Source organism: Rhinatrema bivittatum, chromosome 10, assembly GCF_901001135.1.
Source record: "Rhinatrema bivittatum chromosome 10, aRhiBiv1.1, whole genome shotgun sequence".
Lineage (NCBI taxonomy): Eukaryota > Metazoa > Chordata > Amphibia > Gymnophiona > Rhinatrematidae > Rhinatrema > Rhinatrema bivittatum.
The window spans coordinates 67106680-67129769 of record NC_042624.1 but is presented as its reverse complement, the minus strand read 5'-3'; the positions used below and the strand labels follow the sequence as shown (position 1 = coordinate 67129769).

General features: G+C 45.8%; 2 protein-coding genes across 6 annotated transcripts in view; one reads left to right on the top strand and one right to left on the bottom strand.

Moving 5' to 3' along the window:
- RALGPS2 (Ral GEF with PH domain and SH3 binding motif 2) overlaps positions 1-23090 on the top strand; it is a 785699-nt gene that overhangs the window by 290280 nt on the left and 472329 nt on the right. The window lies entirely within an intron of this gene.
- ANGPTL1 (angiopoietin like 1) overlaps positions 1-23090 on the bottom strand; it is a 164130-nt gene that overhangs the window by 11798 nt on the left and 129242 nt on the right. The window contains exon 4 of the mRNA XM_029618598.1: positions 2460-2730. Coding sequence (XP_029474458.1) covers positions 2460-2730 — 271 coding nt within the window. The remainder of the gene's footprint in view (positions 1-2459; positions 2731-23090) is intronic.

The window sequence follows — 23090 nt, the reverse complement described above, 5'->3', positions numbered from 1 at the left end:
ATGGAGAAATTACTTACCTGATAATTTCGTTTTCCTTAGTGTAGACAGATTGGACTCAGCATCCCGCCCTCAGCTGCCCAGGAGAGGCACCAAGGAATCGCCCATGAGGTGAACCTCGATTTCATATGAATACGGGTAAGCCATTGCCCTATCCTTAATTCAGGACATCTATAGTATTGCTGTTTCAGCGCTTATGATGTTTGAGTACAGTGGCGGTCTCCAGCCTTTTAATCAAGTTTTTAATCAAGTTGTATCCAAGTTCTTCAATAATATGTCCACAATGGCTTTTTGAAGAGAATACTGAATGGCTGAGGTCACTGCAAGGATATATCTAGGCTGACGACAGCTTTGAAACCTGACTCAGTCTCCATCTGCTAGCAGGGGAACACATAACCCATTGGTCTTGAGTCCATCTGTCTACACTAAGGAAAATTAAATTATTAGGTAAGTAATTTCTTCATTTTTCAAATTTATATCTATCATGTGCTGTATACTGGTGCAGCCCTGGAACAGGAAGGTCTCCTGGTCGGAGAGTATCACCCTGGTGCAGCAGGAAGTGATCCTGTAGCAAGGACCTGCTCTTCAGGTGATTCATTGTCCTCTTTCACCAAGGACGAGTCTCCCAGAGCTACTGCCCAAGAGGGAAAGGTTAGATTGACCATCATAGTTGGTGATTTGATTATTAGGAATGTAGATAACTGGGTGGCTGGTGAATGTGAGGACCGCCTGGAAACTTGCCTGCCTGGTGTGAGGGTGGTGGATCTCACGCATCACCTATATAGGATTTTAAACAGTGCTGGGAGAGAGCCGACTGTCATGGCACACATGGGCACCAACGACATAGGAAAATGTGGGAGGGAGGTTCTAGAAACCATATTTAGGCTTTTAGGTAGAAAGCTGAAATCCAGAACCTCCAGGGTAGCATGCTCTGAAATGCTCCGTGTCCACATGCAGGTCCCCAGAGGCAGGTACAGCTCCAGAATCTCAATGCATGGATAAGACGATAGTGCCTACTAACCTTTAAAAAGAGGATAGTGCTGACGTTAACCTTTAAAAGGAGTTAAAGCAGCTTTTAAATTAGAACAAGGGGGAAAGCAGACTGTCACTCAGCATAACATGGTTGGGAGGGAGGTATCTTCTAAGGATAATAATGAAACAGGAGAGTTAGGGTATCTCAACAGCGAGGTTCCAATAAAAGCAAATGTACTCCATGTGCCTATAAGTAAAGAATCACCTGAGCCGAAGGATTCCAAATTATCCCTTTCAACTGAAAAGCAGGTTGATAATACAAACATAAACACACTTTGAAATGTCTGTATGCCAATGCTAGAAGTCTAAGAAGTAAGATGGAAGAGTTAGAATGTATAGCAGTGAATGCTGAGAGACATAGTTGGCATCTCAGAGACTTTGTGGAAGGATAACCAATAGGACAGAAGGCATTTGACAAAGTCCCACATGAGAGGCTTCTAAGAAAACTAAAAAGTCATGAGATAGGAGGCAATGTACTTTTGTGGATTGCAAGCTGGTTAAAAGACAGGAAACAGAGTAGGATTAAATGGTCAATTTTCTCAGTGGAAAAATGTAAACAGTGGAGTGCCTCAGGAATCTGTACTTGGACCTGTGCTTTTCAATATATTTATAAATGTTCTGGAAAGGGATACGACGAGTGAGGTGAGCAAATTTTTAGATGACACAATTATTCAGAGTAGATAAATCACCCATGGTAAGATCATACTTTGAATACTGTGTGAAATTCTAGTCGCATCTCAAAAAAGATATAGTTGTACTGGAAAAGGCACAGAGAAGAGTGACTACAATGATAAAAGGGATGAACGGCTCCACTGTGAGGGAAGTCTAAAGAGGTCATGGTTGTTCAGCTTGGAGAAGAAACAGCTGAGGGGGAGATATGATAGAGGTTTATAAAATCATGAGAGGACTAGAATGAGTAAATGTGAATCTGTTCACTCTTTCAGAAAATAGTAGGGGACTCTCCATGAAGTTAGTAAGTAACTCATTTAAAACAAATCTGACATTCTTTCACTCAACGACATTTAAGCTCTGGAATTTGTTGTCGGAGGATATGGTTAAGGCATTTGGTATAGCTGGGTTTAAAAAAGGTTTGGATAAGTTCCTGGACAAGAAGTCCATAAACTGCTATTAATCAAGTTGACCTAGGGAATAGTCACTGCTATTACTGGCATTAGTAGCATGGGATTTATTTAATGTTTGGGTACTTGCCAGGTATTTGGCCAATGTTGGAAACAGGATGCTGGGCTTGATGGACCCTTGGTCTGTGCAGTATGGCAACTTATGTTCTTATCTACTTTTCTAAATATTAAATGTAATTACAATGTGGTTGCAGTGCTTACAAATAACCAATTATAATTGTTTTTCTTTGACAAAGATGTGGAAAGAATGAACATGTTTCTCAAACCTTATTATAAAGGAGGTTCTATTACCTGTGTAACTATCTCGATCTCTGTCCAGTGTAGTGAACTGTTTCCCATTGTGCCACACCATAGAGTCTCCAGCATTACCCTGGTAAGTTCCCAGGCGTAACTTGTAAAATTCATTCTCTGGCTCAAGGCGGAAACTGCTGTATTCTGCATAGACTTTCTTGTTGCTCCAGTCCTCTAGTTCAATCAGCAGTCTGTAGTTGTCCTGGTTAGTCAGCAGATAAACGTTTTCTAGTCCTAGCCAGTATTCTCCATCAATGTTTCCAAATCCTTTCTGTCCAAGAGGAAAAAAAAAGTCGGGATTTGTAGTTGCACTAGTTAGCCTGTTTTGATTCATGGCTTTCAGCAGCATTAGTTAGTATTATAAAAATAACTACATTGTTACATTTTTGGACTTTTGCATTGTTCTCTTCCCTTGTCTTGGTAATGTTCAGTCTGTTTGTAACAAATTGTCACTGTATACCATTGAGGCATTTGCTGTTTCAAAGCCTCGTAAGCAACCAATGAATGCCAATTAGATTGGCAAACTATTTTTAGATTCCATAATGGCAGTCTTAGAAATGGATTTATCACTGCTTAACAAGTATAAAGTGAGTGTAGTTGTATTGGAGTATTTTGACTGTTTTAGTTGGTTGTTTACAGTAAATAGTTTCTTAACTCAAAATAATTCTGAACCTGTGAAAGCAGTTTTCCAAACCATCTGTTTACTGAGTAGCCAAGCACTTGTCAGGGTAGAGATAATTATTTCATTTGGTCATAGAGGAAGATCTCATCCATCGGAGGCATTTCAGATTTGCCAAGTGTCTCTACCGGGTGTACAGTTCTAAAGTATATTGCTGTGGGTAATCAAAAAATTATTATTTTAATGTTTTCTCCCTATAGCTTGATGTTTTCGTTCAGGTATGCATCATCTTTCTACCTGCTAATAATCTGCACCACCATGCAGCAGGATTTTTTGTCTAAGATTTCAGGCTAAACACTCAACGCCTTAGTAAGGGTTCTGCTTCCTAGTATAATACTGCCAAAAGCTGCTGTATCTGGAGCTGAGTTACATAAAATATTTCTTTGCATACCATTGGAAACAACTTTGAAGGTTTAGTATATCACATCGGTTTACAATCAGATACTGTAGGTAGTTCTCTAAGTTTTGTACCTGAGGCAATGGAGGGTAAAGTGACTTGCCCAAGGTCACAAGGAGCGACAGCAGGACTCGAACCCTGGTCTCCTGATTCATAGCCTACTGCTCTAACAAGGGTATGCAAACTTTTGAACATTTTATTTCCTTTATTGCTAGGATTTGTTTAATGATTGTGCTATTCTGTGATGCATAATAGTTTAACTTGAAACATTACAAATATGTGTTTTGTCTGATAGCTCAAATTCTGCCAGGGGTGTGTAAACTTATAATCACAACTATATTTCCTTTTGGTGACGACAGATTTTAAATACTACTCTTTGCCTTTATTAGAAGCTTTTTTGTATGTGTGTTAAAACCTATTGTTTAAACTATTTTGTATTCCTTTAAAAAGTTGTGACTTTAAAATAATGCTCTTACTGAGGATGAAACAATTTGGCATTTTATGAAAGCAATTCTGGGGTTAATGCTGGGATTAATGCTGGAGTTTCTTCATTGGGCCGGAGGGAGCACCAGACATGTTAGTGTCAAGCTTGCCAGCTTTAATCATTCTTTAGCTTTGTGTTTTGGGGAATAGATTTAGAATTTGACTTAATAAGTAGAAACACATGTCCAAAGTATTTTCTGTTAAAGGAGCAGTCCATACCGGCTGAAGATTATTTTCAGCACAGATTTCAGTTTGATGTGTGTATGTTATATAGTGGTTCTATAAAGTTTTTATCTGCAGACTTTCACACAAACAATATGTGATTTTTTTCCTTCTACTTTTTATTCCCTTTACATTATGACTTGATCTTAGAACGCTTGGATACTCACTGTTCGAATTGCTTACTGATAGTCAGTGATAGCATGAAGAAAATAGCAAGAATACAAGGAATATAATTTGTGTACATTTAAGTATAATTTTCAGATGTCGTTTTTAACATAGCTTTCAAAACTTGTTATACTGTCTTTTGGTTTTTTCCCCAGAGGGGAGAAGCTTGGTCGGCTACCATCAATTGTCTTATAGACTTATTCTTTCATTTCTGCAGCTTCTTCTCACTTCACTTCCTCTCCTCTCTCTCTTTGTTGTTCTAGTTGCCATTACACAACATTTAAGACCTGGTTATTCACACAAGCCTTCCCTTAATATCCCACGACACAAATATGGACTTCATATGCAGTTATCTTGCAATTTGATGTAATTACGTGTAATTTTCTGTCCCTTCCCCGACCCCTAGTTGCTTCCCCCCACCTCCCCCCAGATAGCCCTCTCCTCCCTTAATTTCTGAACTAAGTGCTGAGTTCTGTTCAAATTTATCTATTCCCTCTTCGAGGTTTTTTGTATTTATCTTGATAACCACTTGATATGTTATGCTTTACTCTATTACTTATATTTAATTCTCCTTCTAAATCTGGTTCTAAGATATTCGTTATTGGTAGCTTTTTACAAGATTTGGGTTTGATGTAAACCGGTGTGATAAGAATCTTTGTCTTGAACGTCTGTATAGTAAAAAGATGTAAATAAATAAAATCAAGCAGTGATAGATTTAGAGTTCTGATACCTATAGGCACTGTTGGAGTAGTTGCATCCTCCCCCAACCCTCGTAGATGTTGGGAAAACAGGCCACAGAACTTTTAAGGCAGCCCCATCATTTCCAGAGGCAGCTGAAGGGTAGATTCTGCTTTAAGAAATAAATATTCAGAAGCACATTGGCAAACATTGTCATCTTTTATAAAAAAAAAAAAAAATGATCCCTAGTGAGTAATTAGCAAGTGGGCAAATTATTTGGATAAATTTAATCATATATTCTGTGGAACTTACCTGGATAACTGTTCTGTTGAATATATCTGGACACCTTTAGGAAAGCTATTTACCATCAAGACTTACCTGGCTAATTCTGTCTAGACACCACTGAATATCATTGTTGCCTAGACAAAATAAAACTGTGCTCCAGGAATGCCTAAAATACTGCCTCTTTTTTTTTTTTTTTAATCCAATTTGCGCAGACAGAATTTAGCGGAGAGTAGTGTGAAATATTAAAATCGGGTTTTGTCCTGCTAACTTGAGCCTCAAAATAATTTTCCAACCTAGCTTATGCCTGTGTAATATATTGTTTTTATTGTATGAGGAAAAGGGATCTCTCTGGGAAGGGGAGAGGAGGACCGGGAATTTGATGAGGATAGAGGACTGAGATGGAGGACCAGGGATGGGAAATATCAAGTAAGAGGAGAGAAGATAAGGTGAAAATCACAAATTTGAGATTGGGGAGAGGCAAGAAAGGGAGGGAGGTTCTGGGATTGAGGAATAGGGGGAAGGAATAAGAGGGGGATTAGATGAGGGGAGAATCATGGATCAGGAGTTTGGGGTGGATTTTAGGATCTGGTGAAAATGGAGGTTCCAGGATCCACATTACAGGGGGTGGGGAGAATGGAGGGTGTCCCTTACTTACCCTGCTCCTTTCTTCCTTCCCCTTGCATCACTATCTCCCCTCTAATCACCCACTCAATCTGGCGCATACGTATACTTCAGCACAGATCCCCCCCCTCACACACAAAATCACTACCAGTCTCACATTCCCCTCTCACAGACAAGCACACACCCTCCCAGTTGATCTTCCAGTGATTATAATAAGATATGCTATTCTGGGTCAGAACAAGTTTCTATCAAGCCTAGTATCCTGTCTCTAACAGTGGCCAATCCAAGTCACAAGTATCTGGCAAGTACCCAAACATTAAATAAATTCCTTGTTTCTAATGCTGGCAGCAAGCAGTGGTTATTTGTTATTGATTAATAGCAGTTTATTGACTTCTCCCAGAAAGTTATCCAAACTTTTTTTAAACCCAGCTACACTAGCTGCTTAACCACATCCTCTGCCAATGAATTCCAGAGGTTTTAATTGTACATTGAGTTCGAGAGAATTTTCTCTGATTTATTTTAAATGTGCTACTTGCTAACTTTATGGCATGCCCCCTAGTCCTGTATTATCTGAAAGATTAAATAACTCTTCTCACAGGACAAGCAGGATGGTAGTCCTCACATATGGGTGACATCACAGGATGGAGCCCTGTATGGAAAACTTTTGTCAAAGTTTCTACAAAGCTTTGACTGACACTGGCACACTGAGTGCACTGAGCATGCTCAGCCTGCAATTATCCCTGTGAGCTACAGGTGTCTCCCTCAGTCTTCTTTTTTCCGCTCTGCAGTAAGCACAGTGGTTAGGAGCTCTGTGAAAAATTCTAACACTTTTTCCGCACGGAAACACTTAAACGTTTACTTCACAAATACTTTTCCCTGCACGGGTCTCTCTTCGCGTACATATATTCGATGCTCGGTGAGTACTATACCCTGTTTCTTCGGTCGGTTCCTGTCACCTCCCTGGTCTGCCAACCGACTGCGGCCTTCCCTCTCCCTATGTTTTCAGTTAGCCACACATAGCCTGCGAGTGTCCTTCTGTGACACTCTGCCTGGTTATTAGCGCTAGTGGGACAGGGACTTCCACGGTTTCTGTTGCTACCAGGGCCCCTGTCGATTTCAGGTCCTTCGATTTCCTCGGTACCCTCGAACAGTCTATGCCCTCATTGCTACCATCGGTACCCCCTTCAGACCGTCCTGGATTCTTAGATGCCATCAGTAACCCTCCCCCCGCAGTACACTGATGCCATTGGTCCCTGCATCGTTTCTATCAGGGCCATCCATGTTTTTCATCCATGGCACTGATTTTTCCTTGGGTTTCATCGGTGCTATCATCACCCGGATGGATGCCATCGAACCACACTTTGTGTCATCGGTGCCATCCATGCCTGGGTCAATGCCATCGTCGCCCAGGGCACTTCCAATAATGCCAAGGTCATTTCCATGAATGCCATTGTGTATTTTATCAATGTCATCGATGCCCAGGACATTTCCATCGATGCCAGGTGGATTCCATTGATGGGCATCGATGCCGGGATCGATTCCATCGATGCCAATGTTGATTCCACCGGTGGCATCCATGCCAACATCGATTCCATCGGTGCCATGTCGGTGCCATCGATGCCCATGTTGGCAGCGATGCCAGTGGCGCCATTGGTACCCGAGTCGATCCAATCGATACTGTCAATGCCCGTTGCCATGCCACCGATGCCATTGGCGCCCACCTCCATACATCGATGCCCTTGACGCTCACGTCACTTCCATTGGTGTCTTCGTTCCTATCGATGTGGTCATCGACTCAGTCGATGCAAGTATCATTTTTCCGATACCAACTATGTTTTTTCGATTATTCGATGCCACATCGTTTTCATAGATACGTACACCGATGCTGTCAGTGCTTCCGTCACTGTCATCGTTGCTCCCCGGATCATCAACGTTTTTTTCATATATATTTTTGACAATACCCTCGAGGCCGCTTCGGCTGCCATAGACACCGTCAATACTGACATAGCCACGTAATGCCCTCGCCTAAACACAGTGCTCCATGCTTGGCTTCTTATTAAAGCCTCGTATTAGCCTACGACGCTACATAGTGCCAGGAGCAGTGCAGGCATGCTGACAGTCCGTCATCAGTCGCCATCCAAGATAGCGAGGGCATCCATCTCGGCGCTGGGGAAACACCGGGCCAAGCACCGTGGCATGCATCGTTACTGACATGGTGACAGTCCACCACCGACGCCATCCAGTACATCAGTGCTATCCTTCTCGATGCTGGAGAATGCTTGGGCCGAGCAACATCACTACTGCCATCGACACTGTTCCACATAGTATTGGCAGTCCTTGGTGCTCCAGAAACACCGGAACGAGTTCCGAAGAATTCTGCACTGGCATCACGAGACATCGAGCCGCTGCGACGAGGGCCGGGTTCACAAGCTATTAATTGGCTCCCCTGTTCCCAAGGCGTGCCCCACCGACATCGGTGCGGGATTGTGGCCCTCCACTAATTACGATTGTAGCACCAGCCACGCTCAGCCTGTCTCCTCTATACCTGCGCCACCATACCAGGCATCAGAGTTGAGATGGGTGTCTACTCCCTCTGACTCCTGAAATCCACAGAGCCAGCAAACTTCACCGGCTTGGCCTTCGGCGATCCACGTTGGATGGTAAGTATCCGCTCCTGCGGCATTCCCATTGAGATGTGTTCTCTAATTCGGGCCACATGGTTCGAAAAGTTCTAGGTCACGTACCTTCCAAGAACCGTATTAGTGTCACATATCGCATTGCCAGCTATGTCAGCCACAATACCAAGAGAACCTCTCTATCGTTTCTTTGGGATTGCATCAGGACATCATCCCATTTTCAGCAACGGGGCTCTGTACTGATTAATACTCTGGCTTCTGGTTCCTAATTCAGAACCAAAGTTACAGATGCATTCGCTGATCTGCTAAACACTAGATCCAGCAGCTACTACCTCAAGTGCAAGTACACCTTGAAGCCTGACGACAGGTCTCGATGTCTCCTTGTACAGCACACAGAAATGCGGGTAAGACTTTACCACTCATGCTTCCGTGGGAGGTTACATGATATCCAGATTACATCAGCCCCTCCAGTTGGACACCTCCTGGTCTCCCAATTGGCCGGATATTAGAGCGGCCACCCCACTTTGTATCAAGGTTCCCGGTACACTCCCCCAGACGCTACAAAGTGCAGGGGGCCCATCCTGGACCTCAGAAATACCAACTTTCTTCAGAAGGCACAGGTAAAATGGTATCTTTCGTCACCATGCTTCCATATCGCAGTAAGTACATTACCTCTAAACTTTCTATGTGCTTCATGGTGAGTCAACAATATTATAATCCCAAGCTCTGCCGGTTGCACCAGCTTCGGCAACTAGGGTATTTCATTCAATCACTATCTGTGACTGCTGTTTCTCTACGGAGTGCAACATCATTCATGCCTTCCTTGCATGCACAGCTGCATAACCAAAGTCAGTCCACGCAAGGAGCTCAAACTTCATGACTCACTATACATTTACTACCTGGGATTACTGTCACTGCCATAAATCCATTATACAACACTTCTGGACACCACAGTTATAATGACCTTCCTGTCCAGCATACACGCAGACATTCTAATAAATTCTTACATGTCCCTGCGCGCATTTTCCATAACCTCAGCCCCTCAATTCTTCATTGTTGGGCCATGGGGTTTTTTTCACTATCCACTTTCCTCACAGATCCAAAACTGCTATGGGTTAGATTCAGTGAATTTCCATTATCAGTGGGTCAAAGCTGTTCAACCGCTTTCATCCCTCATCCATATTGCAGATCTAGAACCAAAACCTAGTCTGATTCTGCTCATGCTCGCATTTACTCAGGGTTGAAAAGTTTGACCTAAAAGCTTCTCAACCCAATATGCGTCTATTCCACTCCCGGCATAGTTTCACATAAACTTCCTGGAGCTTGTAGCCATGAGTTATACCCTTATGCCTTTCAATACTGCCTCTGCAACACATCTTTGTGCATACAGACAGCATAGAGACAATGTGCTTTCCAACACACAAGCACGCACAACCTCTTCGCTGCTCTGCAAGAAAGCTGTGCAGCTCTACCCTTGGCCCTTGCTCACTTCATGCATCCTCTGGCCACTTATCTAAGAGATTTACTGAACACACTAGCAAACCTTCTCCATGTAGGTTTCCATCCTCTCGAATGGTCTCGGACTATATGTGTAGCGAGAAAAATCTTCTAACGCTGAGGTCAACCGAACTTGCCCTCTGCGTCCGTATCAAACCATATAGTGCACAGATTCTACTCCCTACACATGTTTCCAATGCGTTCCCATAGACGCCTTTCTTCCATCAAGGGCATCTTACATGTGTCTCTTCTGCTGCCTCTTATAGCCATCACTCTTCTAATGTTGAACCGGGACGGGGTTCACTGTTCCTCAGACCCACATCCTGGCCGAGACCAGTATGCTTCCCATACTTCTCAGTCTATCACACCAGTAACCAATTTGCCTTCTCACAAGTCATTCTCAAATCGTAGACTCACTGATGTTCTCAGGTACTGGTAGCGTCACAAAACCTTCCACACATAAATCCCTACCATTCAAAATGACATGATTTACCACATGACGCATACAAAAGGGTATTACCCTTTTTCTTTTTCTACATCACTCTTTTCTCTTGCTCCCTCGGATTTTGCTCCCCAGACATCCTCCACATAGGTACACCTCTGTTCCAATTGGTGTATCATTTGGGAGTGGGGATACCTGATTAACGGTAAACCCCTTATGAATCGTCTTACCATGGATTATCCACTGATCAAGCCGCCTCTAATTTCACTAGTCACGGAATGGAACCTATATCTTATCCTTATAAGTCTCGTACGTTCTCCGTTCGAGCCTTTCCATTCCTCTCATTTCACAGTTTGGCATGGGAAATTCTTTCTCTCATAAATGTCATTTCTGCCAACAGTCAGTGAGTTACACACCTTGTTACATACTCATCCGACCCTGCGTTCCTCCGTGACTGAGTGGTTTTACGTATTCAACTTCATATCCTCCTTAAGGTAGACGTTGCATCTCACCTTACTCAGATTATACTCTGCCCATTTTTCCCAACACCTCTCTCTCACCAAAGCGAGAGGGTTTTTCCACTTCTTGGACAATAATAGTGCACTTGCATTCTATCTAGATCACACTACATTCCATAGGAATTCCACCTAACTCTTTCCTTCTGTGGCAAGAGTCAAGCTGCGAGTTCCAGTGGGCAAACAGACCTATTCCTCCTAATTGACAGTCTGTATCTTTTTTTCCTACCAACAAGCAGGCATTTCACTACAACACTGTGTGTAACCACACTCTGTTGCGTGCGTCCCAGCCTCAATAGCTTCCCCTCGGCCGCTGCTGCTTGTACATATTTATCAGGCTGCAACCTGGAGCTCTCTCCATACCCTTCGCAGCCCATTATTGCGTAGATATGACTAGCCGGCATGCTCCATGTTTGGCCAGTCTATCTACTCTTATTCTTTTCCGTTTAACTACCCAACATCCTTCCACCAACCCGTTAAGGGTTTCAGGATGCCCTCTGTTCCAAATTCCACCCCCGTCATTGTGCCTTTTGCGCGTCTTGGGTGCATTTGGTGCACTCTTGGGCATCCTCAGCTCGGTACTCACCCATATGTGAGGACTACCATCCTGCTTGTCCTGTGAGAAAGCAAGGAGTTGCTTACCTGTAACAGGTGTTCTCACAGGACAGCAGGATGTTAGTCCTCCCGAAACCAACCCGCCACCTCGCGGAGTTGGGTCTGTATATGTTTTTACTTTTATTTTAGTTTCGCTTGCGCTTTTAGCTATAAGATGAGACTGAGGGAGACACCTGTGGCTCACAGGGATAATTGCAGGTTGAGTATGCTCAGTGCACTGTGTGCCAGTGTCAGTCAAAGCTTTGTAGAAACTTTGACAAAAATGTTTTCCGTACAGGGCTCCATCCTATGATGTCACCCATATGTGAGGACTAACATCCTGCTGTCCTGTGAGAACACCTGTTACAGGTAAGCAACATTTGCTTTTCGTGTTTACCCATTCAAGTCCTTTCATGATTTTGTAGACCTCTATCATATCCCCCCTCTGCAGTCTCTTCTCCAAGCTATTCAGCCCCCTTCCTCTTTAGCTTTTCGTCATAGGGGAGCCATTCCATGACGTTTATCATTTTGGTCTCCCTTCTCTGTACTTTCTCCAGTGCAACTACATCTTTTTTGAGATGCAGCAAGCAGAATTGCTCACAGTATTCAAGGTGTAGTCTAACAATTGAGCGATATAGAAGCATTATGACATCTTCCATTTTATTTGCTATTCCCATCTTAATAGTTCCTAACATAGTTTGCTTTTTTGACTACCATACTACACTGAGCCGACAATTTCAATGTAATATCCACAATGACCCCCAAATCTTTTTCCTGGGTGATAACTCCTAATATGGAACCTAACATAATTTATCTACAGCATGGGTTATTTTTCCCTATATGCATCACCTTGCACCTGTCCACATTATATTTCATCTGCCATATAGACGTCCAATCGTCCAGTTTCTCAAGGTCCTCCTGCAATTGATCACAGTCCGCTTATGATTGAACTACTCTAAATAATTTTGTGTCATCTGCAAATTTGATCACCTCACTTGTACCTCATTCCAGATCATTTATAAATATATTAAAAAGCACCGATCTAAGTGCAGATCACTGAGGCACTGTTTACCTTTTTCCACTGTGAAAACAGATCATTTAATCCTACTCAGTTTCCTGTCCTTTAACCAGTTTGCAATTCACAAAAAGACATCGCCTCCCATCCCATGATATTTTGGTTTTCTTAGAAGCGTCTCATGTGGAAGGAGTTTGACATTCTGAAAATCCAAATACCCCACATCTGCCAGTTCACTTTTATCCACATGCTTATTCACCCCTTCAAATAAAATGATGTAGATTTATGAAGCAAGACTTCCCTTGGGTAAATCCGTGCTGGCTATGTCCATTGCATTATGTCTGTCTATATGTTCTGTGATTTTATTCTTTATAATATTTTCCACAATTTTTCCTGGCACTGAAATCAGGATCACCGGTCTATAGTTTCCTGAATCACTTCTGGTGCCCTTTTTATATATCGGGGTTACATTTGGACACTTCCAGTCTTCAGGTACAATGCATGATTTTAATGATAGGTTACAAATTACTTAGGTCTGAAATTTCATTTTTTGACCTCTTTCAGAAACCTGGGATGTATGCCATCTGATCCAGGAGATTTGTTACTCTTCAGTTTGTCAGTGTGGCTTACCATATCTTCCAGGTTCACCGCGATTTGGATCAGTTCATCTGACTTGTCACCCTTAAAACCCTTTTCCGAAATGGCTATCATCCTCATCCTCCTCAGTAAACACCAAAAGAAAGAATTTATTTAGTCTTTCCACAATGGCCTTATCTTCCCTAAGTAACTCTTTAACCCCTCGATCATCTAATGGTCCAGCCGACTCCCTCGCAGGCTTTCTGCTTCACTTGTATTTTTAAAAAGTTTTTATGAGGTTTTGGATCCATAGCCAACTTCATTTCAAATTCTTTATTATCCTGTCCATTAACGGCTATTAATCAAGTTTAGTTAAGGAATAGCCACTGCTATTAATTGCATCAGTAGCATGGGATCTTCTTAGTGTTTGGGTAATTGCGAGGTTCTTGTGGCCTGGTTTGGCCTCTATTGCAAACAGGATGCTGGGCTTGATGGACCCTTGGTCTGACCCAGCATGGCAATTTCTTATGTTCTTATCAGTATTTTACTTTTAACATGCCAATGCTTATTTTTTCCTATTTTCTTCAGATTGATCCTTCTTCCAGTTTTTGAAGGAAGATCTTTTGGCTAAAATAGCTTCTTTCACCTCATCTTTTTAACCATACTGGCAATTGTTTAGCCTTCCTTCCACCTTTCTTAATGCATGAAATATATCTGGACTGACCTGTTTGCTCAAAGAGCTTTCAATAATATTAGTCACATCCATTTGAGGTTCTAATGTTGAACAAATCTGTCCCCCACATAATTCTTCAATTCCCCTTTTAAGGGGTGATATGTAGTAAATCCTTGTTATTAAAGGCAACTTCTGTTCAGATATTTAAGGATTTCCAAAAGATACCTCTTCCACATATCCCTTGGTGCAATTAAGTAATTTTTTGGAAAATTTACAAGGCGGATATTTTTTGCCTGTGCCTGGTTCTCAATGGATTCCATTTTCATCTTCATACTTAAATTTTCTTTTATGATGGAATACTGAACATCTTTAATTGTATTTATTTCCTTTTTCACATTCTCACTTTCTTCATGATTTTCCTTTATCTCCTTTTCTCCCTTAGTCATACAATCTTACAAACCATTCAGGACTTCAACCATAGGTTTCAGTTGACTAGCAACGTTTCCATTTAACTGACAAACAGTGTCCCAAATTACATCCAAAGTAATTAGAGTAGGCCTCACCAGCTCAACGACTTGTGGCTGAATCCTGCCGGTTGTAGTTCTATTCTGTTGCTGGACGTTTGGCTGTTGAAGCTCTTCACCAGTTCTTCCTGTTGGGGGCCCTCCATTGGGAAGCCTCTTTCAGGCGCCGCGCACCAAAGGAGCGCACCATAGGGGCAGGCCCCTTTGTTCGCCCCTTCGTGCGCCCCCGAAGTGCACTCATTCTTACCTTCAAATTCGCCCCCAACTTCTTCCCAGACGCCTCCAGCAACCACCGAGAATCCTCCAGCAATCTCCTAGATGACTCCAGCACTCACCAAGAAAATACCAGCATCAATCAGATGACCCCTAGCTTTCTTTCAGACCACCACAGCACCCACTCAGATGACTCCAGCACCCACTCAGACTTCTCAAGCATCCATCCAGAAGCCTTTTTTCCAGCATTCTTTCAGAAGTGTCAAACTTTTCCCGCAGATTCCCCCAGTTCTCATCCAGACTTTATTCCTCATACACACTTTCACTATACCGATCATCTACAACCAAAGGAGAAACTCCTTAAAAAACCACACCAATCCCAACTTCATACAAAAAAGAATTATCCCAATCATGACATCACCACTGAACCAACTGCTGGGCCTCACGCTACTCTCCTTAAACCTAATCAACGCACAATCACTCTAAAAAAAAAACTCACCTCCTCTACGACTATCTAACAGAATCTAATCCGGACTGCTGCGCAATTACCGAAACATGGCTGAAACCAGAAGACACGGCTCTAATCAACCAACTCCCTACACACGCCTACGACATCTTCTCTATCCCCAGACTCAAAAAAAGAGGCAGCGGTCTACTATTATCCACAAAAAAAGAACTAGGGCTATCTCTACAGACGTCTAACTCATCAACCTCACTCGAATTCGCTTTATTCAAATCAAAACACCTGCAAATCGGCCTCACCTATGCTCCCCCAGGAAGCCTAGAATAGGACCCATCCCCTCTAATTGAACTCTTAGCCAAACACATCAACATAGATACCCCCACTATAATAATGGGAGATTTCAACCTCCACGTGGACAAAACCCCTCAATCCTCCAGTTGTGAAACCTTTCTCACCTCACTTCAATATATGGGGTTCAAACAAATTATCAAAGAGCCGACACACAAAGCGGGACACACACTGGATTTAATTTTCATAAATGAAAGTCTGACCACTGCCACATCTACGATTTGCTCCCCAGTCCCCTGGTCGGACCATACGTTGATCTCTACAACTCTCAAATGCATCCAACCCATCCCCCCACCTTCACAAATAACCAAAGTCCAATACAGGAAGTTATGCAACCCAAATACCCTTAGCCCACTACTTTCCTCAGCATTAGACAAACTAGACCTCACAGATGCTAACTCAGCCACATCATCCTGGATCAAAATAACTAAGAACATAGCAGACCAAACATGCCCTTTAACGTCTAAAGTTCTCCACTCCAATTCGAAGAACAGGAAACCCTGGTACACCCCTCAACTCAAAACCCAGAAACAAGATCTTAAAAGACTCGAACATGCATGGCGAAAAAATCCATCCCTTTCAAACCTGGAAGCCTACAAATCTACCATGCACCTCTCCCGGTTATCCATCCTACAAACGAAGAGAGATTTTTTTCTCACAGAAAATACACCACTTCATATTTGATCCTAAAGCTTTATTCTCCCTCGTCTCGTCTCTCACCAAATCCCCCCCCACGACCATCCCGGACGATCAAGCAGCCAGCAAAGCCTCAGAGTTAGCCACACACTTCAAGAACAAAATCTCCAATCTGCTCAGACCTTTAAACACAAATAATGCTCTCCCTCCTCCACCAGCATACTACTCAGTTACTCAACAGAACACTAGTCTGGAAACCTTCGAGCAGACTTCCTCCTTAGAGGTTGAAACAGTCCTAAAGAAACTCAAACCTGCCTCGCACCCTACAGATGCGATCCCTGCCAACCTACTCATCACCATCTCAAAAACAGTCTCCAAACCTATTGCAGACATCATTAATTGCTCACTAATTCAAGTTCAGTCCCTGACCCTTTGAAACTCGCAATTCTAAAACCATTCTTGAAAAAACCCAGCGACCCAGCCAACTATCGCCCGATTGCTAAACTCCCCTTCATCTCTAAAATCTTAGAAAAAATAGTCAATAAGCAACTCACGGAGTACTTGGAGGCTAACAAAATACTTTCCCTCTCTGTTCGGCTTCCGAAAAACCCGAAACACAGAAACCCTCTTAATCTCTCTAACAGACACAACACTGTTGAATCTAGATAAAAAAACAACCCGGCCTACTCATTCTCCTCAACCTATCAGCCACATTTGACACAGTAAACCACTCAACACTTCTAGATAGGCTATCTGACATCGGCATAAAAGGCACTGCTCTCAGATGGTTCAAATCTTTTCTACAAAACAGATTTTACAAGGTTAGAGTCAACAATAATGAATCTCACCCAGTCCGCTCCTCTCTGGGAGTCCCCCAAGGCCCATCTTTATCCCCCACCCTCTTCAACATTTATCTATTTCCTAGTGTGTAGCAGATGGACTCAAAGCAAGTGGGTATAGTGTGCTCGTGCTAGCAGTTGGAGACAGATCTGACGTCAGCACGGGTACATATACCCCCGCAGGAAGTGCAGCCATTCAGTAATTTCCGTCTCCAAAGCAGTTTGGAGCTACCTCACGCTCGCTGAACGTTTTTCCAAATTCTAACGACTAAATTCTTAGAAGAAACCTACCTGAAGACGAGCCCCGCACTCCTGCGGTGATACCATTCGGTCTCTCCCCCAGTTGAGTTTCCCGAGGTGATTTCCGTGGTCCCTCGGAGGTAAGAGCCTCGGTCCGGTGGCCGACTCGCGGCAGGGACCTAGCCCCCGAGTGTGAAGGGCTCGGGCGCGGCTTAGAGGCAGCCTCGGTCCCGGCGTGGACTTGGCCCCCGAGTGAGACGAGTTCGGGCGCGGCCCAGAAGCAGCGGGTGCCCTTCCTCGAGCGCGGCGGTGACGGTACTTTCCCTCTCCCCCCGCAGCCGGAGACCGCCCGGGTCGCAACCGGGAAGCGCCGAAGACAAGGTAAGGCATACATCTTACTTGGTCTCCGAGGAAGTGAAGATTCGCAGAGTCTGCCTATGGGGCAATCCGCCATGGAGGTCGCCATTTTTCTGCCTGGTTTGTCACGCTGTTAGGCGCACGCTGTTAGGCGCCTGCTGATAAGCGTCCGTTCCTAGACGCACATGGAGCGTAAGAGAGCCCAGGCGTCAGCGGAGCTGGCCCCTCCAGCATCAGGCATGAGCCTCTGCTCGGCATGCAACCTTAGAGCCACACAGAGCGAGGAAGCAGACTCCCTATGGTGCCCAATGTGAAGAGGCCCTGGGAGTTCCAGGCCAGGACCGGTCACAGCCCAGCGTACTTGCCAGTTCCTTAGGGAACACCCCGGACCTAGCAGGCAGCAGTGAGCAGCCGGGAACCCCGAGGGACCTGGTACCCCTCAGACCAGATCCTGCTTCGCTCTCCTGGGTGGAATTATTCAAGGGGATTCATGCCTTTGTCTCAATGCAGGCTGCTCCCCGAGCGGGTCCATACATACCGGATGACCCGGCCCCTGGACCCTCAAGGCCTAGGCACGGCCCCTCACTACCCGGAAACCCCACTTATGGGGATTCAGATTGCTCTGAGGAAGACGACTAGCCCCCGAGGAGGGAGAACTTCCCTCGGGCTAGAACCATATCGGACCATGAGACGCTTCTTTCTGAAAGAGGATCTCCCAGGCCTGGTCTCTCAATGCCTTTCGGAACTGGCTATCCCGGGCCATGACACTCTAGGGGAACCGAGAATGAACCCCCTGTTAGAGGGCCTGCGCCAAACGGCTCACCATTTTCCCCTCCTACAAGCAGCACAGTAGCTAATCGATCTGGAATAGAATGCGCCGGAGGCCTCATTCAAAGGGGGTCGGGCCTTGTCTGGCATGTACCCCTTAGACCCGGCAACCAAGGAGCTGCTGGCGTGCCCCAAGGTAGACGCCATAGTTAGCGCAATTGTGAAGCGCACCACCATTCCGGTGGAGGGGGGTGGGGGGCAGCCCTCAAGGATGCACATGACCGGCGCATGGACGCCATTCTGAAACAAGCCTTTGAGGTAGCAGCCATGTCCCTACGAATTGCGACCTGCTGCACCGTGGTGACGCGTTCCTGTTTATCACAGGCTAGGAACAACACCCCGGGAGAAGAGATGGAATCAGCTCTCTCGTTCCTCACTGACGCAGCCTCCGACCTAGTCCGTACGGCAGCCAAGGGAGTGTCATCCTCAGTGGCAGCCAGGAGACAGCTCTGGCTACGTAATTGGTCGGCCGACGACGACTCCTAGACACGTCTCACAAGAATGCCCTTTAAGGGATCCCTCCTGTTCGGCAGCGACCTCAAGAAACTGGCTAATAAATGGGGCGCCTCTCCATTACCCCGTCTACCAGAAGACAGGTCATGGAGGAGCCAGCGCCCTTTTCCTAGGCCATCCAGAGGTAGAAACACTCTCAGCGCTTCACCCCTTACAGGGCTCGCTACCAAGCGCCTCGTTCTCAGGCCAGGAACCAGCCCTTTCGGACTAAGCACAACAAGAGGAGAACCGGCTCGGGTTCTGGTCCCGGCCGCACCCCACAATGACAATCAGCCGACCCATCTGGGGGGTAGCAGCCATAGGGGGCAGGCTAACCCTCTTCTACCGCAGGTGGGTCGAGATTACCTCGGACCAGTGGTTCCTAGCCATCATCCGAGAAGGGTATTACTTGGACTTTCTTCGGCTCCCGCCGGACAAGTTTGTGGAATCTCCTTGTTCACCCCTCAAGAGGACGGCACTAGAGGTTACCTTGCGGAGGCTCCTGTCCCTAAAAGCCATAATCCCAGTGCCTGCATGGGAGGAAAATTCTGGGCATTATTCCATTTATTTCATAGTACCCAAGAAGGAGGGCACTTTCAGGCCCGTCCTGGACCTCAAGTCAGTCAACCGACACGTACGGGTCCCCAGCTTTCGCATGGAAACTCTGCGGTCTGTCAAGAATGCAGTACAGCCTGGGGAGTTTCTCACATCCCTAGATCTGTCAGAAGCCTACTTGCACATCCCAATCCATCGGGATCACCAGCGTTATTTACGCTTCAAAGTCCTGAATCAACACTTCCAGTTTCGAGCTTTACCCTTCGGGTTAGCCACCGCGCCGCGGACCTTTACCAAGGTCATAGTAGTAGTGGCGGCGTCACTCAGGAAGGAAGGAATTCTCGTCCATCCCTACCTGGACGATTGGCTGATCAGGGCAAAGTCACCGGAGGAGAGCCACCAGGCAACCAACAGAGTTATATCTCTTCTGGAAAGCCTAGGATGGGTAGTAAACTTGAACAAGAGTTCCCTACAGCCTTCTCAGTCGCTGGAATACCTAGGGGTCTGATTCGACATCCAGGAAGACAAGGTCAGTCTGACCTCCAGGAGGAGATCAAAGCTCCGGAATCATCTGCTGGCCCTGCTGAGCGCCACCCGGCCCACAGCTTGGGATTACCTACAGGTCCTCGGCCTTATGGCATCCACTCTGGAGGTGATCCCATGGGCGCGGGCTCATATGAGACCCATTACAACGCGCCCTCCTATCTCGGTGGAGCCCACTATCACAGAACTACACCGTACACCTACCTCTACCAGCCAGAGTGCGGAATCAGCTACGCTGGTGGTTACAGCCCGGCCACATGAGCCGGGGGTCACGAATGTCCTCCCCAACCTGGACCCTGCTCACTACAGATGCCAGCCTGAACGGATGGGGAGCACACTGCGAAGAACTCACCGCCCAAGGGCGGTGGAACAGAGAAGAGTCGGGGTGGAACATCAACCGACTAGAGGCACGGGCAGTCAGGCTAGCATGCCTGCGATTTGCCCACAGACTTTGAAACAGAGCGGTCAGAGTGATGTTGGACAACGCCACCACGGTGACATACATCAACTGACAGGGCGGAACCAGAAGCCGACAGGTATCCCTAGAAATAGCCCCCCTGATGAGTTGGGCGGAAGCAAATCTCCAGGACATCTCCACCGTCCACATCGCCGGGAAGGACAACACCACGGCAGATTTCCTCAGCAGAGAAAGCCTAAACCTGGGGGAATGGCAGCTGTCGCCCACAGCTTTCCAGATGATTGTGGATCAGTGGGGGACGCCGGGCATGGACCTACTAGTGGACAGGTCCAATGCTCAAGTACACAGATATTTCAGCCGCAGGCGGGATCCTCTATCCCAGGGGATCGATGCCCTGGTACAGCCATGGCCTCAGGGGATCCTGCTATATGCCTTTCCTCCATGGCCCCTGCTGGGCGCCATTATACACAAGATTCAGCGGCACAGAGGCCTAGTTCTTCTGGTGGCCCCGGACTGGCCAAGAAGACCCTGGTACGCAGACATGAGAAAACTGGCAGGGAATCCACTACCCCTGCCTCCACACAGGGACCTGCTGCGGCAAGGTCCCATCCTCCACGAGGATCCAGCTCAATTCTCTCTTACGGTCTGGCCATTGAGAGGGCTAGACTGAAGAAAAGGGGATACTCGGTGCCGGTAATAGATACACTCCTCCGAGCACGCACGTTCTCCACATCACTAACATATATAAGGATCTGGAGAGTATTTGAAGCCTGGTGCGACAATCACAGCACCAATCCACATGCCGCTAAAATCCCTATCATTTTGGATTTCTTGCAAGATGGACTCCAGAAGGGTCTGTCCCTCAATTGCATCAAGGTTCAGGAGGCAGCGCTATCCTGCTACAGTCCCAGGAGTGAAGGCAGCAGCATTGCCACACACCCAGACGTTTCACATTTCCTGAAAGGAGTCAAACACATTCGCCCGCCACTGAAGTGGCCAGTGCCCCTGTGGAACCTCAACCTAGTTTTGGAATTTCTAGCGGGACCCACCTTCAGACCCCTTCAAGGCTTGTCCCTCCGTTTGTTAACCTTGAAGATGGTGTTCCTGCTGGCCGTATGCTCAGCACGCCGCATCTCAGAGCTACAAGCACTGTCCTGCCGTGATCCGTTTCTCAGAATCACTCCAGAGGCTATCCATCTTCGCACAGTTCCTTCCTTCTTACCCAAAGTAGTCTCACACTTCCACCTCAACCAAACCATATCCTTGCCAACCACGGAAGGTTTGAAGAAGTCGGAAGAAAGTCGAATACTGCGCCATCTCGACATCGGCAGACTGCTGTCCAGATACCTGGAAATGTCAGAAGCAGTATGAAAGACGGACCGCCTGTTCGTCCTTCACAGCAGGAAGAAGCAAGGGGAAGCGGCCTCACGGGCAACCATCGCCTGCTGGATCAAAGAAGTTATCAAGGCGGCCTATGTAGAAGCGGGAAAACCACCACCTCTACGGGACAAGGCTCACTCTACCAGAGCGCAGGCGGCCTCTTGGGCAGAAACTAGGATGCTGTTGCCTGCAGAGATATGTAGAGCGGCAGCGTGGTCCTTCCTCCATACCTTCTCCAGATTCTACCGTCTGGACGTCCAGGCCAGGGAGGACACAGCATTTGCGAGGGCAATCCTAAAAGGACCTCGGGCAGCCTCCCACCCAGTCCAGGAGTAGCTTTTGTACATCCCACTTGTTTTGAGTCCATCTGCTACACGCTAGGAAATGTAGAGATTACTTACCTGATAATCTCCTTTTCCTTAGTGTATGCAGATGGACTCAGCATCCCGCCCGGCTGCCAGTATACATGGGGATTCACCGACTCACGGTAAGACATGTTTCCTTATATAGGGCTTCCACCCTGCCGGGTGTCGACGCCTTCTGGTTGAGAACACTGGCGGTCTCCAGCTACTATCAATCGGTCAGGTTAATCCTATTCATTTAATCGATCGGTCAGTTATACATATATCCATAAAGCTTTTGCAAGGAAGATTACTGAATGGCTGCACTTCCTGCGGGGGTATATGTACCCGTGCTGACGTCAGATCCATCTCCAACTGCTAGCACGAGCACACTATACCCACTTGTTTTGAGTCCTTCTGCATACACTAAGGAAAATGAGATTATCAGGTAAGTAATCTCTACATTACCGCTCTGCCAGCTCCTCTCCAAACTAAAACTAATCCATTACATCTACGCAGACGACGTGCAAATATTCATCCCGGTTACGGAATCTCTACAAAAAACACTAGAATTCTGGAGCAACTGCCTCCAAGCCATCAACAACCTGCTCAAGAGCCTTAACTTAATCCTTAATTCCAATAAAACCGAATTACTTCTCATTTCACAGGACAGTAACTATACTATGACTATCTTATTCCCTACTAGCCAACTTTCTCTCTCCACTCAAGCCAGAAACCTCAGAGTCAACATGGACAATCAATTAAACCTAAAAAGATTTATAAATAATACCCCCAAGGATGGATTCTATAAACTGCAAGTCCTGAAACGGCTCAGACCGCTCCTCCACTTCCAAGACTACTGGTCAGTTCTACAAGCAATCATTTTCTCAAAAATTGACTATTGTAACTTCCTCCTACTTGGCCTCCCAGCTAACACCATAAAACCTTTACAAATGCTTCAAAACGCTTTTGCCAG